This window comes from Bidens hawaiensis, unplaced genomic scaffold (assembly GCF_021521415.1).
Source record: "Bidens hawaiensis isolate Kalapana, Puna unplaced genomic scaffold, B.hawaiensis_p1.1 tig00419441_1, whole genome shotgun sequence".
In the NCBI taxonomy this organism is placed as follows: Eukaryota; Viridiplantae; Streptophyta; class Magnoliopsida; order Asterales; family Asteraceae; genus Bidens; species Bidens hawaiensis.
Window position 1 is genome coordinate 149,295 of NW_027504862.1, and position 19,138 is coordinate 168,432.

The 19,138-nt window shown below is 35.8% G+C and overlaps 1 protein-coding gene across 1 annotated transcript; it reads right to left on the bottom strand.

Annotated features, from left to right (window-relative positions):
* Nucleotides 1-15,498: 15,498 nt before the first annotated feature.
* LOC143608857 (uncharacterized) lies at nucleotides 15,499-18,363 on the bottom strand. Its single transcript, XM_077083782.1, has 3 exons — nucleotides 18,288-18,363; nucleotides 17,994-18,194; nucleotides 15,499-16,556 (listed from the first exon to the last, which is right to left on the bottom strand). The coding sequence occupies exons 1-3, from the start codon at nucleotides 18,361-18,363 to the stop codon at nucleotides 15,499-15,501; spliced, it is 1,335 nt and encodes a 444-aa protein (XP_076939897.1).
* Between the last annotated feature and the right edge of the window lie 775 nt (nucleotides 18,364-19,138).

Below are 19,138 nucleotides of genomic sequence, written 5' to 3' on the forward strand. Positions count from 1 at the left end.
TTCTATGCTTTAGTGTAGGAAAATTGTTGTTCTTGTAATTAGTATCGTTAAACCCATACCAAGAGTTGGACCTTTCGCTTGTTTGACTCATTGAGCCACTACCAAATGAGCCAAAAAAAAAAAAAAATTGAGAACCAAGTCTGGCCAGATTTTACGGACTGTGTAAAGTTCTACTAAACTGTGTTTAAAAAGTATATTTTGTTTACACTTTTTAGAGTTGAAAATTGGATAAACTTCTTAATTTGAACAAGTGGAAATGTTTAACATTTTATAAACAATTTATTTGATCGTCGATTTAATAAAGACTACGGTATAGACCCATGTGACACGCGGGTGGAATAACATGTCACTAAACATACTCAACTTAAACATCAATTTAAACTAACATATTACGCCTTTAACTATTAAAAGTTGATAGATTTACGTTGTGACTAAATACATCGCCATAAAAACAAAAAATTAATACATTTACATTGTCATTAAAACTTCCAAATTATATCAACAAAACAACAATAAAACTTCCAAAACATATCAACAAAACTACTACTAATGTCCTTTGCTAGTAAACCATCATAAACATCTTCACAATTTCAGCCAAAAGAAAATCACATTTGCTAACACACCTGAAAAACGTTACAACACAGTAGGCGATTATATAAAATCTAAACCAAACAAAACAACATGTCTAATAATTAGTAACATATAAATATTATTAAATTGTTATATTGAGCCAATAAATCTTAACTTCCAAATTAGAGTTATTAGAAAGTGTAAAGAGGTTTTGACCATCTACTAATTGTATTAAATCTAAAAACAATATATAAAAGAGTTGTATTTTACCTTAAAGTTCATCAACAGAATCCAAAATGTCTGGATAATCTTCACAATCACTCTCATAGTTAGAACATTCTTCTAACCATTTCACCTTGAAACTAACTTCCGCTTCCAACTCAAGATGCGCAAGTACTTTTCTTGCATTCGATAACTTCAACAGGTCAAGCTCTCTCAACATTACCAAATCATCACATGACAATAATTGTTTAGGCTTAAAATTCTTATACTCTCCATTCTCAAACCAGATAACAACCTTGTTTTGATAAAGGTAAAAAAAACCACTCACTTACATGTTCATAAGATACAACCTCTTGCTGAAGATCATGAAGAAATCATGTAAAACATTTATCCATTTCAACTCTTGTTGAGATGGAGAATTCTTCCTAAGACCAATATGATGAATTTTAAACACAGTATTGAACATCATGACGGATCCAACATTATCTTTTTCTATGGTGACTAAATCGCTAAACACGAATTGATACTTACGAAACAGGTTACAAAACCTCAATTCATAATTGCAGCCATTATCGGAATTTAGTTATGTTAAAAAAGTTAGGATTGTTAAAGAAGAAGAAGAAGTAGATTAAAATTGAAAATAAAAAAATAGATTAATGAAGGGACGGTTTTATTTTTCCAATGCAGTTAATTATTATATCTATATGGTAATTATAATGTATAGTTAGCCTATACTTGATAATATTTAATTAGATAGTATTATAAATATCGAAAATACTTTAAGTTAAAAAGTAAATATAAAAAAGGTATCTTATAAAACGAATTTTAAACATATAGGTTTATATCCAGAAATTTTTGGTTAATATTAACATTAACAAAGTATTTATGATTAAATAAAAAATTTTAAGATAGGATAGCAAAGAAAATTCAAAAAAAAATTGAACTACATACATCTAAAGTATAGACCAAATAAATTACATTATAACCATTACCGTAGAATATAACAATTTGAGTTACATAACAAATTCAAAAATTTAACATTGTATGTTTCCAAAAACCTCCTTGTAAACAACATTTGTTGTGTTATTTGTAAGCTTTAATTATTTGTCGAATATCACTAACTTAATACCATCTCTACTCTTCACTCTTGACAAAGCAACATAAAGCTGACCGTGAGAAAATACTGTATCTTTAATATACAATTCAACTCTTGACAATGATTGACCTTGACTCTTGTTGATTGTCATGAAAAAACATAGGGAGATAGGAAACTGTATTCTTTTTAATTTGAACGGAATTTTCTTATCAGTTGGTGTAAGACTTACGCGACTAATTAGAGTGCGATATATGATATTTGTACCAGAGACAACTTTAGCATCAATTACACGCCTACCGAGACTAACGACTTGAAGGCGCGTACCATTGCACAAAACCTTTTTGTGATTAATATTCCTTAATAGCATGATAGGAACACCATTTGAGGACCAATCTATGATTAGGCATTCCTGACATTTTTAAACCATTTAACAAATCAGGAGAGTACAACTGTGGATCAAAATCCTTTGAAACGTCTTCACATTAAGCTAAACTGTCATAACTTAGATACTCGACTTCTTCACCAGGAAAGAGGGCTAACATACGTTCATTAATTTCTTGAACCACCTCATTCAAAGGTGCCAACAGTTCACGATCCTGAAAAGTAAGTAAGTTCGTTGAATCTATCTAATATATTAGGATAGACAAACCTTATTAAATCACCCATCGGATCTACTGAGTTCAATATCAAAAGATCGTCTGGAATATCAATAACCGACTCTCCGTCATTTGGACCACCAACATTTCCTTGACCTATGTCTAATAGCCAATCAGAAAACTCTCTGATGTTTTCAACGTCTGAAGATCGACATCCAACTATAAGCCTCATGTTCTTAGTTAGTTTAAGAACTTTATATTTTGACCAGATATAAGAAGAATTGATGCAAGCATTGACACATTCACTTCTTGTACCGTTGGTTACAACGAGCAAAATTTGACGAAAATTGTAAGTCCTGAATCTGGATCACTACAATATGATATCAACTAAAAGAGTATTGGTGCGGAATAACAACACTCGGTGATTCAAGAACACGAATAAGAATAGTAAAGGTAACACAGAATTGCTTCAAAACACACGTATATTATTGAATACGTCGGGTGCTTAAGCACTTACAATACTTGAACATATAATTAGGAATGAACAACCCTTAACCCTATACATAACATCTCTATATATAGGGACACTAACCAACTAGGCCGGACCAAACAACCAAAAGCCCACCGAGAACACATAAGTGTTCTCGGTTTACATATGCACTTACAACCCAAGCCCAAAACTAATATAAGCTAAACCAAACTAAGCTCAAACCACAAAACTAGGCCCAACAATCTCCCCCTTGGTTTGTAGCTTGGTCTTTTAATCATGCTCCATGTAATCAATGTCAGCATCTTTCAGAGCACCCGCCCAAAACTTGCACCGAATTATAGTAGCTACCATACTCGTGAATTCTTTAGCAGCCGTCTCAAAAATCGAATCTGCAACAATATGAAAAGTACTAAGCATCTTGATGTCTCGTTCTCCCAGCTTTAATAAATCTCTTGGCTCAACAAATCTGTACTGACCCTTTCCCTTTTTCAGCTTAATAATGAAGGTGGCGGTGACACTATCATATATCCAGAATCTCATGTCATCCAAAGTGCCATCCGGTATCTTTTCAGGAACAGGAATGTGAGTAGCCTTGTTTGTCACTGGCCACATTACATTAACCATAGTTTTTCCAGTCCTCGGATCCTGGACTCCCTTGGCTTTCTTTAGAAAAGACTTTGCAGTAGGCATACTTGGAAAACCTCTATCAACTTGACTTCTCAAAAAATTCCAGAAATCTACACCATGCTTATCATTTGTCGGATTGGTGAAAGGAGAATTAATTAGATCACTCAAATCTACTTTAGTCCAGGACCCAAAATTTTTCATCTTCTTATAATATTCGGTGACTCCTAACTTCCTCTTCACCCACCACATATTTTTATCCGCGTCAAAACCCCATGACAGAACTCCTGATCGATCCCTATATTTAGCATTAAAACCCTTTTGAAATTCAATAACAAACCTGTCTGGATGATCCGACGATTCCACATTCTGATTTGAGTTTTTCATTACCAGCAGCTTTTTCTTTCCCTTTTCAAGGAGATTCTTCTTAATTCTGTCAGATTTCTCTTTGGAGACAGGAGGAGCATCAAGATATTGTTGCAAAGATTCCGAGTCATCGATGTTTTCAACAGGACGAGAAGTAGAACTACCACCTTGACTCACATTGGGTACTTTAGAAGTTACGTCATCACTGCCTTTAAATTCATCTCCAAACTTTTAAAAGAGCTTTTGTTGGAGATTAAGATATAGTGCAGTTAACTCTCCCATGTTGGATTGTAATTCTTTAATCTTCGAGTCTTTATCAGAATTACTCGCCTCCAATTCCTGAATACGAACATCTTTGACTACCGAATCTTGTTCGAGTTCAAAAACCCGACGTTGTAATGCATGAACATCAACAGGAGCCTCTTCAAGAACCACACTTTTACCTTTATTCTGAAGATAGGTTTCCTGCATCGCCAGAATCTGGGCAACTTTGTCTGACGTACTGGTGCTTGACTGACCCTGAGTGTCTGGGCCAGATGAGCCGGAGGGAATATCTGTGGTGTCAGTGTGAGGAACTTCGACCTCAAAATCAAAATCAAAATCATCACCAAAATCACTAGTCAATAAATCATGGAATGATGGCTGATTAGCAGGTATATCTTGTTCAGCTTGTGTTTCTGGAGCAGGTGTCTCAGGTTGTGTGGAATGTTGAACTGGGTTGGTTGTTTCATTTGTTTTTGGTGTAGTGGTTGTTTCAGACTCATTTATCAGCACTCCAGGCCTCAGATATTTCTTTCTACATTTACGAGGACCGAGGTCTGCAGTTGGATCTTCAGCTATGTCTTCTTCATTAACTTCAGCAACAGACTGAGGAGGTTGAGCAGTTGATTGTAATAAAGCTTTCACAGCTTCCAAAGCACTCAAATTTTCAGTACTTGGAAGGGTATCTGACTGACGGTGTTCAGTCTCATCATCTTCATCATCAGAAATTTCGAAAGTAGAAACACGTGGTTGAGCTGGTACCGCATGTTCATCAGCAACCTGAGCCAAAACAGGCTCAACTTCTGTCTCAGCAAATCGTCCGAATTTCACCAAAGTGTGTAATCCTCGATAAACCACTTTGGCTCCTTTTCTTGATTGCTTCATTAACCCAAAGGAGTTGGGTCCCATAGACTTCATGTCCAAGGTTTCAACAGATTTAACCAGGTCGGTGTAATGAGAATCAAATATCATCTGAAGGAACCTCGGATACATCTGGAACATTTCTTTCTTCTTTGCCTTTAGGTTGCTCATCATTTCATTGAAAACAAATTTAGAGTAATTGTAATTCCAATCCATGATCAGAGCAGCAACGACAGACATCTGGGTGTGACTGATCTCATCTGATCCTCCTTTCTTCCTGAGATACACGTAAAGAACGTGTGCAAAAGATATCTCCAGTATGGGTGAAATAATTTCTTGATTGCAGGAGGATAGGTGCCTTCATAACCCATTTTTGTAAGAACTTCAGTAACCTCAGCAGCAGAGTACTCCGTTGGGTAGTCAGGTTGATCCCCAAACAAGAGTACCTCTCTGATAATGGCTTCAGTAACAACGACCGGCTTCATCTGTATTTTGGAGTCAATTGACATCACTCCATTTGCCCCTTGAGAAGTGATCTTTGCATTGTTCCAGAAGTCAGTAACCATTTTCTTGCAAATGACAGGATTCTACCGAAGAGCATGAGATATCCTGGAGGTGTTGAGTCCGACTATCATCGACTTGAATTCCTTGTGAGCTATTGGTGGATCATACAAGTGGCCAGCTATATTATGAGTATCCACAAACTTTAACGGGTTTTGATCAGCCATATCTGCACCAAACATATCAAGTTAGATATCAACTAGATTGGCTTGATAGTATTTAACAAATTATTATAAGAATTTTCTTTTGGGCCCAGATCAGGTTATGGCCCAAATATCCTATTGGAACCAAAAGAAAGTATTTAACAGCCCAAGTTCACAGCCTGGAATAGGTTTGGGCTCTAACAGTGAGAGTTAGGCCCAAATGGAGAGATCCTTGTCAATCAGGCGAGTTCTCTGTCACCACATGGTTTTCGGTCAGTAATCGATCAATGGAAATTGGCCGAGAACAGAGGTTTTCGGTCAACTTTTAACCGAGAACAGGTGTTCTCTGTTAGGATAAAGGGTTCTCGGTCAACCAAAGTTAACCGAGAACTTCCTTGACAACTGGGGACATAGAACTCTTGGGTTTCCGCATTGGGAAACGAGCATTCATCTTCAATCACCGAGATCCCACACAAACCACCATTAAACCTACAACATCTTGTTTAAAACATCAGCCGAAAACCCTAAAACAAAACCAATATTCCCATCAAAGTCATAATAACTCATAAATCCAATTTCGAATTAAAGTCACCCATGAAATCGGTTCATGGTAGAACTAAGATAGTCCTCAGTAGCATATAAGACTCATTTGATTTTGCCCAGTACCTGCTAGTCAACAACGAACACTTTAAATTGTGATTAGTGAGGAAGATTTCGATTTCGACAAAGATGATTACGTGAGATGATCTCGTCTGAGAAGATTAGAAGGTTTGAGGGTTTAAAAGAGTAATAAGAGAAAAGGAAATCTTGTAAGAGTACTTATACTCAGATCAGGCGGGCCGAAAACCCTTTACTAGGCTTAAAATAAGCCGAAAACCAAAAACAGCCCAACTTAGTTCATGACCCATTAGAAAAGATCCAAATCTTTCAAAGCCAAGTTTAAGAAAACATAATTTACACAATCATTTCGAGGAGAGTAATTTCTAGGTAAAATAATAGAATTAAACAGAGAAAAACAAAATAAAAGAAATAAGATCGATATAAAATAAAAATAATTATTTATCCACAAAAAACAACTCCCTTTAAAATTTAAAGTCGGGATCAAATTTCAGTTCTTAGTAAAACTGCCGCCCTTTTTATGAAAAGATCCGAACATGGAATCATATCGTTTAAGAGGCTGTCACAAGGATTCATGTTCAGCGTTATTATGACATAAGAGACAGATTGATAGCAGGTATAACATACTTAGCATGATTTTCATTGCATCAGTGATATGATTAGGGTTCAGTTTGGCATAAAGCTTAGATGGACATCACTTATGGACCTGTGGTGCCTCCTATCTCTTCTCAAAGCGTATTTGGCTTTACCCAGATCACCCCAATTTGACTCCAACCCCCTAGTTTTTATAAACGCAAAATTTTAGGCTTTAAGGTTGAACGTTGGATTTAGTGCCAGTAAACTGACAAACCTTTCATTCGAGACATGACAGGACTTACTTGTGTGCCCCCATCTCTGTAGTTCTAGTTTGTCCCTTTAAGCCTTTATTAAACATAATTTAATAATAGATAAGTAACTCATAAATAACTCTTTTGCTGATTTTTTTTAAATACAAAGGCAACAGTATTTTTGGTGATCAAGACACTAACGGGCTCGTGTATGACTGGGTAATTGCTTTTCTGCCTATCATTCGGAGAGATGTACCTGGAGACAGGCACATGTCTTCAAAATGATTCTCCACATTAAGTTCAGCAATTTTAGTTTATATCACTTCAACTTTTACGCATCATGGAAAGCCACCATACAATATCAATGACTGTTCTAGAGCCTTTTAAGCTTAATAACTTCACCCGTTAGGCACACGGAAACAATTTATCTATCAATTTCCAAAGGTTGGATCAATTTTCATTTTAAAATAATTTGATGCTTCTAACAAGCTGTTAACTGAATAGTAATATCATTTCCCAGGGAGTTAAGTAAAACACACGTATTAAGAATTCAGTCACCCTGGTTACTTTAAGCCTTCAGGTGAATGGCTATCCATTATGACCACAAGTGGTTAACCGGACCAAACATGCATAAAAACGCATGTCCTTCCAACTCAGAGTTACCGACATAATTTTAAGTGAAAGAACGCGAAAACACAAAAACACATCATAATCACCCCGGGTGCTTTCAGTTGTTAGGTAAATGGCTATCCTGTGAAACTACAAGTAGAACACAGGACCAACCATATTCAATTATATGTCCTTCAAACTTGAGCAACTGACATAATTTTAAGCGAGAATGAATCTTGAAAAACTAAAAAAAAAAATTTAATAAATAAACACAACACACACACACACACACACTATTTTTGACATTTTTGATTTTTCAACCCACACACACTATTTTTGTCTTTTTGATTTTTCTCCCCCTAAAATTTGTGCAAAAATAGCAAAACTGTACAAATTTATCCCCAAAAAGACTCAATCCTCGAAACGAAGCATTTTAAGAAAACTCACAAGCACATTAAATTTTGCTGTTCCAACCGGTTTTGTAAATAAGTCCGCCATGTTGTTATCGGTGTGGACTTGTTCAAGATGAATCAATTTCCGATCGAAACAGTCACAGATAAAATGAATTTTGATATCGATGTGCTTGGTTTTAGAATGTTGGACATGGTTTTTCACAATGGCAATGGCCGCATCATTATCACTGAAAATAGGAGTGTCAAGAAATTCCAAATCGTAATCCAGCAACTGGTTTTGCATCCAGATAACCTGAGAGCAGCAAGCGGATGCGGTAACATACTCTACTTCGGCGGTTGAGGTGGACACTGTTTGTTGTTTCTTACACTGCCATGAGATGAGGCGGTCTCCGAGAAACTGGCAACCGGCTGACGTGGATTTCCTGTCAATGTCATCTCCACCATAATTGCTGTCAGCAAAAGCATAAATATCAAATTCTGATTGTTGCAGTGCTGTGAGAGTATGAGGTGCCGACAACATATTCATTTGGAATGTCATCGGGAAACAAGGTGCTCCCGAAGATCTGACGGATAGTACTCTCCCCCTCAACATTGGTTGCATTTTCACTCGTGTTTGATTCTGGAGTTTTGTTGGACTGACTTTCAGTGGCAGGTGAGGCATCAGTCGATTCTGCAACATCATCATTAATTAGTGGGGAAATATGAGACATAGTTTGTGGAATTTCCTTTGCAACTTCCATCGAGGGATCACATGGGGGTTCGGAGTTGATGACTGGAAACACATTGAAAAATTCATTGTAATCGAATAACCAATCGAGACCGACACGAGCATTAGTCTCATTTTCTTCCAACCAACGAACCTCTAAGATTCTATAATCTGTTTGGTGGACTTGTTGAAAACCTTGTAAGCTGTATTTCCCGCGTACCCGACAAAGTAACACTCATCGGCTGCAGCCTCAAACTTTGGAGTGATCTCGAGATTCAGTAGAGTACACGGACAACCAAACGCTTTGAAGTGTGCAACCGTGGGTTGATGACCATAGGCAATCTCATAGGAAGTCTTCATCTTTGATTTGTTGATTATCACCCGATTCTGAACATAACATGCCGTGTTAACAACTTCTGCCCAAAAGAATATAGGCAATTTGGAATCACACAACATTGTTCTTGCAGCTTCGATAAGGGTTCGGTTTCTTCTTTCAGCCACACCTTTTTGTTGAGGAGTTCGTGGAGAACTGTACTGACGGAGCACTCCTTTTTCTGAGCAGAAATGATTCAAAGTCGCATTCTTGAACTCTGTTCCATTGTCTCAACGATTCCCTTGAGATTTAGATTTAGTTGATTCTCCATGAGCACAATGAATTTCTTGATAAGATCTGCAGTTTCACTCTTATTTGACAAGAAAAATACCCATGTAAAACGTGAGTAGTCATCAGTAATAACAAGACAATAAGAGCTACGAGACAAACTCAGAACATGAACTGGCCCAAAAAGGTCCATATGAAGTAGTTGAAAAACAGATGAGATGGTGTTAATCAATTTTGGCTTGTGAGATTTTCGATGATGTTTGCCCAAAGCACAAGCCACACATTTTTCAATGGTCACAAAATCCTTGATTGGTAAACCACGCACTAAATTGTTTTTAGCAAGACGATTCAAGTTTTTAGTATTAGCATGACCAAGCCGACGATGCCAAAGCATCGCATTATGTTCCGACACTTTTGAAAACAAGCATGTTATTTCGTCAGGAACATTTTTGTTCATGTCGATCACATAAGCATTATCTTTTCGTTGTGATCGAACAAGAATCCAATCTTCAGGTATGATTATACCAGGTTTCAGAATTAAGCACTCCTTTTTAGTAAAATGAGTTGAAAAATCTTTGTCACAAATTTTTGACACGCTCAAAAGACTGTGCTTCAATTCTGGAACAAAATTAACGTTTTCAAACTTTAAAACACCGTTACTTACAGTACCCTTCTGAGTGATCTTTCCTTTTTCACCTCCCGCAAAAGACACGTACCCACCGTTAAATGTTTGAATGTCGTGTAGCTGGGTAATGTCTCCTGTTATGTGCTTGGAACAGCCACTATCAACATACCAAAGTCTGATGATATTTCTCCATAGCTGTCCCTGCACAAAGCGCGGGATCAGTTAGTTTTTGGTACCCAGTCCATACTTACACTGGGTGACCCTGACTGATCTACAGTTATTACAGATTGCCATGACATATCCTTTTGATCATCAAAAATAGATTTTGTTGAGTCTTTTGCCGGAGATTTAGGCAACCATCTATGTCTGTGTGACTTGGAGTTATATATACGAATGGTTGTCGTAACCTCCGGTGATTTGGACGTGGGAGAAGACGAATCCGCCCTTTTCTCCTGTTTGGACTTAGTCTTAGCATTTATACTAGAATTTGAATTTGAAACATCTTTTCTGACCATTATTTTGGACCTGTTAGGTTTGGTCTGATGAGAACTAAACCTGCTAGATTTGTTTCGATTCCAATCATCGTCAAAGGAACTAGCTGGATAATGCCTGAATCCTTGTCTGTACGCATTACGAGGCACATATGGCATATTCCTTTGATAAAATCCATAGTAAGGAATGTACAGAAGATGTGGACAATTTCTGGCAATATGACCAGGAGTGCACAGTTAAAACATGTTTGACGTTTTATGAAAAACTCATTTTGGGCAGCTCCTTGTCTGGACTGGTTGTGTGGACCAGTCTGCTTAGATTTTTGAGAATTCATATCCCCCCATTTAAACTTATCACCTTGTTTGTCAATAGAGCATCCCTCCTTAACAAACTTTGGTGCAACGTATTTTTCTGATGTTTTTGAAATTTTGTTTTTATTAGGAACCACATTATTAGAGTTTAAAATCTCAACCGAATCAACCACACAAGAATCCTTGCTCTTTAAAACAGAGCCCACACAAACAGTCGGAATAGTAGAATTCAAAACATGAAGTTCTAAAGAAATATCAGAAACAACATTATTATCAAAATCAAAACACGGGTCGTCATCCTCATCAGTCTATTCCTTCACAATTATTCTTTCTGCACATGAAGTAGATACATTAGAATCGTTCATATATAAAATAGACGAACCAGCATCAGCAGAGCTAGTTCCATCACCTTTGCTTGTTTACCATACTTCATACCCTTTATCTTTTCTTCCTGTTCTTTGGTGACAGGAGTAGGAACATAATTGTGATTATATGGTGGGGGAACCTGACTATATCCTATGCCCTCACCTTCATTCTCTTTCCACCACAATTGTTTTTCAATCATTGAATCAACTACTTTACTAGAACCATCGATTTTTTTAAAATCACGTTCAGCCTTTTCAAACTTGCTAGTGAGATTCAAGATTTCTAGCTTGGAGGCTTCTAGTTTAGTAGTTAATTCAACAATTTCTTGTTTGGCATCAAGGTGATGACAACTTTTTATACTAAAATCAGACTTAAGTTTTTTAATGTCCTTGTTAAGAGATTCTATTTTGTCTAAAAAGCCCTTTTCATTTTTCTTAAGTTTAAAATTTTCTGATTTTATTCTCTCCATATCTCTACTCACACTGTCATTATGAAGTTTATACATTTCTATTTTCTCACCACAATTTAAAGAACATGGTTGAAAAAGTACCTCAGTTAAATCCGGAGAAGTGAACGCCATGTATGCAAACTGGAGTTCCTTGACCTTCTCCTCAGCAGTGTTTTCATCTTCAGAGTCGTCAACAGTTGCGAAATTAGCAGTCTGATTTCCAATGTTCAGCGCAGCTATCTGACCTTCCCAAGAGAACGTTTGAGCAACCATACCCCTTTCACCGTTTCCCGAAATACCTCCAGCTTCACCCCGAGCATTTCCAACTGGAACCAAAGCCCTTTCCGTATTCCCATCCTTAGTCGGGTTAGTGCATTCACGAGTAAAATGACCCGGCTCGTGACAGTTGTAACACCTGAGAGTCTCTTTGTTAAAACCCACTTTTTGATTATTTGGCATGTTCCAGTTTTTTCTACCCGTCCTTTTGGTAAACTTCTTTGCACGGAAAACCACCATGGCGATTTGCCAAGAAATGTCCATTTCTTCGACATCATCAGGATGAATCTGATCTAGTTCAGTAGCAACCATGGGTTGAACCAAATCTCCAGCCAGAAAAGCATGGTAACAACTCATAAATCCCGCCATTAGAGCGATATTCTCTTGAGTTTCTTTAGGTATGGTGGGAATCTGGCTGGGGTTTTGACTGGGAGTGGTTATACCAAAATCATTTGTAGACTGACCAGATTTGGTGAAAAATACTGGAGCTGGATTAGGTGAATTCGATGATGATGATTGACCGAGGGTAGATGAAAACATCTGGAAGTTTCCATATGGTGGTTGTTGAGTGGGCTTGAATAGTGAAAAGCTATCTTGAGACATGAGAGCACTGTTAGAAGCAACATTATAACCAGCAGCACTATAAGAACTAGCATGATTTATTGCCCGTTGTTTATCATCCATATCACAGGCTTTAATGGTGGCAATCATTTCAGTCATGCTCATTCTGTTCAGATCCTTAGTCTTTTTGATGACTGTAACATTCATGTCCCAATTCTTCGGCAGAGAATTCACCAACTTGTTGTTAATCTCTGAGGTTTGTAGAAAGATTCCAGCAGTTCTCATTTCAGTTACAAGAGATATAAACCTTTGAAGTTGGGATTCCAGTGTTTCTCCCAGAACATGATTAAACATATTAAAATTTTGTCGCAACAGATCTTGGCGACTTTTCTTCATATCCTCATTTCCCTCATAAACTTCTATTAGTGCAGCCCACAACTCCTTAGCTGATTGGAGCTCTCTAAATTGAACGGAAATCTCGGGTGAGAGTGCCATAGGTAGAGTTCAAATAGCTTTCTCATCTTCTTCAACTTTTGCAAAGTCATCATCATCGTATAAAGCAACAGGTTTCACAAGAACCTCGGTTGAACCATCCCTTTGATAGGTGATCCTTTGAGGTCCCCTCACAATACTTTTCCAAATCTTTGAATATTTCATTTTGGCATAATGTTCGAAACGAAACTTCCACTCACTGAACCCCTCATGGGATAATAAGCGGGGTATGCGAGTAGCGGTGCCCATGATGGAATCAAGCTCTTGGTGAAGAGATGAGTTGATGGAGCTGCTGCCATTGGTTAACTGGGCCATTGTAGTTAGATTACAGATTATTTTAGATCCAATTAAATGTTAAGTCCAATAATTTATAAGTCCAATAAAACAAGCCCAAACCAACAGACTGGGCTGAGTACACTTAAACACGTAGGCCGAGAACTAAGGTATTGACCAAGTTTGGCCGAGAACCCAATTGGTTGACTAAGATTAGCTGAAAACACAGACGTTGACCAATTCTTTGACCCGAAAACTCAATATATTAACAAGCTGTTGACCGAAAACTAGGTTTGCTAGACCAATTCTATTGACCGAGAACACAAGTACTGACCAAAAATCGACCGAAATCTCTGATTTTGGGCAAGTTTTAGCCGAAAACTAAGTGTAGCCGAGAACCGAGGTTAGATTAGAACTGATCTTGGCCGAATACTCCAATCTTTCCAGTTTTGTTGTAACAAACTTTCGTAAATTAGGGAATGTTGATATATTTCCAAGTCAAAGCCAATCTTTACCCAAAAACAGCTCAGCCTTCTTTTCCGATCAACTATTCGTCGGAGATGCCAATCCTTGTATATAAGATCCTTGAATCGTTGATATCACAATAACGAGCCTGAATTCGTCAAAGGCTTTGATACCAATTGTAAGTCCCGAATCTGGATCACTACAATATGATATCAACTAAAAGAGTATTGGTGCGGAATACCAACACTCGGTGATTCAAGAACACAAATAAGAATAGTAAGGTAACACGGAATTGCTTCAAAACACACGTATATTATTGAATACGTCGGGTGCTTAAGCACTTACAATACTTGAACATATGATTAGGAATGAACAACCCTTAACCCTATCTATAACATCTCTATATATAGGGACACTAACCAACTAGGCCGGCCCAAACAACCAAAAGCCCACCGAGAACACATAAGTGTTCTCGGTTTACATATGCACTTACAACCCAAGCCCAAAACTAATATAAGCTAAACCAAACTAAGCTCAAACCACAAAACTAGGCCCAACAAAAATCACCACCAAAAACAACTACCTTATCTCCAAAAAATGCTTCGGAAGTATTGCCAGAATCACCATTCATAACATCATTTAAAGTCCTGTCCAATGCTTCGAAAGCATGCTTATGAATCATGGGTGCTCATCCCAAATTATTAAGCTTGTCTTTTTCAATAATTCATATACGTCGGTATTTCCTTTAACCTAATTTATGAAAAAATAAAAAAACATACAAAAAGTAAGATATTTAAAAGTAAATTGATATTCGAATAACAAATAAAGCCATATATATTAAAAAAATGATTAATATAAAAATTAACATAAAGTAGGTTGTAATATTACTGGACAAATGGAATATTCGGTCAAATTAATAGGTATTAAAAATCTCGAATGTGCGGTTCTTCCACCTTCCAAAAGCAAAGAAGCTATACCGCTTGAAGCAACATTCAACACAACTTCTCTCTTTGACCTTATTGATGTAGATAAGGTTTTCCATAAATAAGTTTTTCTAGTACCATCGTAACCATAAACAAAATAAACTCCACCTTTTTTATCAATCAAAGCACTCATTGTTTCATTAGAAACCCCTCATTGTTTATCTTTTAACGAATCAAACAGATTTAAATTCGTTATTCATGGTCTCGGTATCATATGAGAGCTCTTACACCATCAACGGATTAGTTGCTCTTGAAATTGTCTCCATATCTGGAAATGGCATTTGTTGATATCTTCTAATACTGGAGTTGTTTGAAATTAGAAAATTCTCAATTTCCAGGAGTGCTAGGTTTTTTATTTGTTCTTCATTAAGAATCAAACCTGAAAATAAAATAAGAACCTGCTTAAATAAATATTTAATAAATATTTATGGATATTAGATATTTGGCATAATTGAAATAATTACAAAAAAAGTAGATCTTACCGGGGTTGTTTTGATCTTTTTGTTGTTTGAATAGTATACCATCAACTAAAAGTTGCCAATTGCTTTCCCAAACAAAATGAGGTCTAGATAAACTATAAGTAATCAACATTGTAGCAAATAAATTCCTTAAATAATATCCGGTAGAAGTATGACTTGCTTCTTAAATGGCTTCTATGTATTCCTTATCATAATCTAAAAGACCTCTTTTGTAACATGCATCTCGAAAAGTTTCACACACAACTCTATCAACTGTTCGAATGTCTTCAAAACATTCAGGGCCTTTAACCTTATTTAATAATATTCTTAGATAGTAAGCCTCGTCGAATGCGGGTGGAACAGCATGAACTCTACCGATTGCAAAACCCCTTAGGCGAGGTTCCCATTTATGTAACTGTTTTTTCCAAACATACTTTGTTGGAAACTCTGCGTATGTGAGAGTTTTTGCAAGGTCATGGTTCTTATTACACTCAAACCAACCGATAAACATAGAAGAAGCATTAGTTGTTTTGTTTAAAATATCTTCAATATCTTCGTTAGCACCATATATTACTTGTTGCTCATCGGGTAAATGAAAAGCAAGCCTCATAACAGACGGAATCCTATAATACACATCAAATGAAAATATCCTCCATGTTGCCTCGCATGCAGAGACATATCTACAATCATAAAACGCTTTGATTTCATCTAAATTAGGATCTGGGTTATCACCATTGTTATTTTGTACAAGAGAAATTGTTGCTCGGTCTGGACCCTTATTAATGTATTTAAACAAATACTTTATCGATCCATCTTGATTACACCACTCAACGTTAATATGTGCTTGAAATTGTTTTAATAGATTCTTGTTGTATGGAACAACAGTTCTATTATTTATCATTATATCCGACTTAACAACATATTGCCCGTTATCTCTTATTTTGTATACCGGAAAACCTTGCGAATCAACAGCTGTCTCATCATTAAATATTTTAGGGAAATTTTTGGAGCATTTTTTGTTTACCATGTAGGTGCACTTCGGGTTAGCATCACCACATGGATCGTGAATCATATGATCAGATACAAGCTTGTATAGGTCTGAATCACTGTCTTTGTTTGAAATCTCAACAGAAATAAATTTATCTACATCTTGTGGATTATGAATTTTGCTACCTGGATGCATAAATATGCAAATATGGGCGTGCGGTAGGCCTCTTTTTTGAAACTCTATCATGTAAACAACTGCAACATACATAATAAAAGTAAATATTCCACAAATTTTAATAGTTAAAGAAATAATCTGTTTGTTTAAATTGATGTTTAAGTCTATACCATAGTAATATATTTAAGTAGCTCATGTTTATAATTTTATAAACATTAAATAAAATTACCTGCTTAAAACCTTCCAAAAAAAGACTTATCCTTCACCAATTTAATCATTGCATCAAGTTTGAGTTTAAAAAGCCGACATAATATATCAGGTCTATCCTCCGACTTTAATATTGTATCCTTAAGAAATCTTTTAACTTCTGGCCAATTGGGATTACATGTTATGGCTATGAAAAAATCGGGATAACCGAACCATCTACAGAGACGCATAGCGTCTAAATAATTTTGCATCAAATATCTTGCTCCGCCAGTAAATGAGGATGGTAGAATAACACGTTGACCAGTCGTTGAAACATCAGTATTTCCAACATATTGCATACCTCGTAAACTTCGGTAAGTATCACATCGAAGTTCATGTTGTTTACCACGTATAAAATGTAATCTTTGAGCCTCAATCATCGTATATTTGTCAACTAAAATTTGCTGAAACAAACGCCTACCATTTAACATGGTTGAAAACGTATTTGGCCTATCTTGAATACGATAAGCAAAAAACTCACGCATTGTAACCTTCTTGCGTGCTGCGGTTGATGAAGAGAAAACATTCTTATGAAGTATATTTACCTGATAACCATCCTCACAAAAAGGATGAAACAACGGGTATTGAAGGGTGTATACGATGGATGAAGTTCACTAATACGCTTTAAGGAACCAGATTTCTTGGTAACAATTATATCTCGGTTATCAACGGCGTCACCAATATCACCAACGATTAAAGCAGCAACTTCAGAACTAGATGGTTAGTTATATTGTCTCGCATCATGATGTCTTGTTCCAATAATACGCAACTTCAAATCGAGTTGTGGATTTTCTTAAAAACAATCTCGTACCATCTGATAAGCTTGGACTAAATGATTATTTGAATCTAACATCGTCTTCAAATAATTAATAATATGTTTTTCTAGCTCATCGTCCATTGAATATTATCACTGCCCACAACAAAATATATTTAGTTTGATTAAATATAATAAAGGTTTGATTAAATATAATAAAACTTATACTAAAAAATAATAACATAACAAAAGTTGACGAATATTGTTAAAAGTATTTACCCAAAAACACCTTGACGGTTTGAAACCTCATTTTTCGTGCCGTAAATGTAAAGTTGAGAAAACTTTGGTTTACGACCCTGTAATGGTAAAAGACTTCCCAAACAATGATAGTTTTCAACGCTAAGTCGAAACGTATAAGACGCATTGCCTCTGTTTATGGAATGATCAATCTTTCCTCCCATAGACGTAAACGAAAACATCGAATTGAAACGTCTAATTTTTTTCAAGAAATACTTACTCATGGCGCTCTCACCACGAAATAATTCAAGATAAGTCTCATCTGGTTGTCTAACATCGGGAAGTTCGACTTTTCCATTATAACAACAAAGAGAAAAAGCTCCTTCTTCATTACTACTACTTGCTCTGTTAACTTCGGCTTTCCACAACAAAGTATTGCAACTTGGACACATAACGGATTGATTTCCATGATCAACATATTCTAGTAAAATTTAAATATCATCATTTGGAGTTACTTAGTATACATAAATACATAAAAAAAGATTGAAATTAAATTATGAAATATATATTATACCTGATGATATTCCTTTATAAACATCTACAACATTTTGATAATCAATAGTTGTAGCATGTTCATTTAAATCAGCCATAGGTATAGGTACTACAGGGGCTCTTTTTCTTGACCTTCTACGAAAGGTTGTATACGACTCTGGTATGTCATCAACAACACAAGAAGCGTTTGATCCTTATATTTATTTATACGACCTGTTCAAAATTAAATAAAGAAAACTTATTATAAAGGTTGTCAAAAAAATATCGACAACTACACATATGGTATCAAATGAAAAATTGTAAATTATAGTTTTAATTATTAATTATATTATATCAAATATTATTTTGTGTTAAATTGTAACATCTATAAGTTAACAAATTATGAAATGTTTGATTATCCAATAGTTAATATTATTTTTTGATTAAAAATAAGGAGAATACTTGAAAGTGTAATTAATATCATATTTTTTTAAATATAAGGCATATTATTAAAATGAAATTATTCTTTAAATTTATTACCATTCCATCAAGATTTAAGTGTTTCATTTAAAAAAACATAAAAAAATGTAAATAATAGTTGAAGTTAAAAGGAAAAATACCTGAAGAGGTATTTTGTAGACCAGTTTTGTTCCTGTCAACTGAAGCAGTTCTTTTCGAATCTAAAATTGATCGTCTTTCTTTCCTTTTGGACTGTAACACCCGAAATTTCTAAAAACAATATTAATTATTATTGGGGAGAAAGTTTACTCGGGTTAGCGGGGAAATAATAAATAAAGTAGGAGTTAGTATGGGTCAGGCTAGTGTTGGGTAATGGATATGGGTTATGGACTTGGGTTAAAATGGAAGGAAGATAGACCATGGGCTCAAGCCCAT

Coding starts and splice junctions, on each gene's coding strand:
- LOC143608857 (XM_077083782.1), bottom strand. CDS start 18,363: ATGGCTGATTTAAATGAACATGCTACAACTATTGATTATCAAAATGTT. Junction 18,195..18,287: donor TTATAAAGGAATATCATCAG/GTATAATATATA, acceptor AAATTTTACTAG/AATATGTTGATCATGGAAAT. Junction 16,557..17,993: donor TCGTGGTGAGAGCGCCATGA/GTAAGTATTTCT, acceptor TGTATGTTGCAG/TTGTTTACATGATAGAGTTT.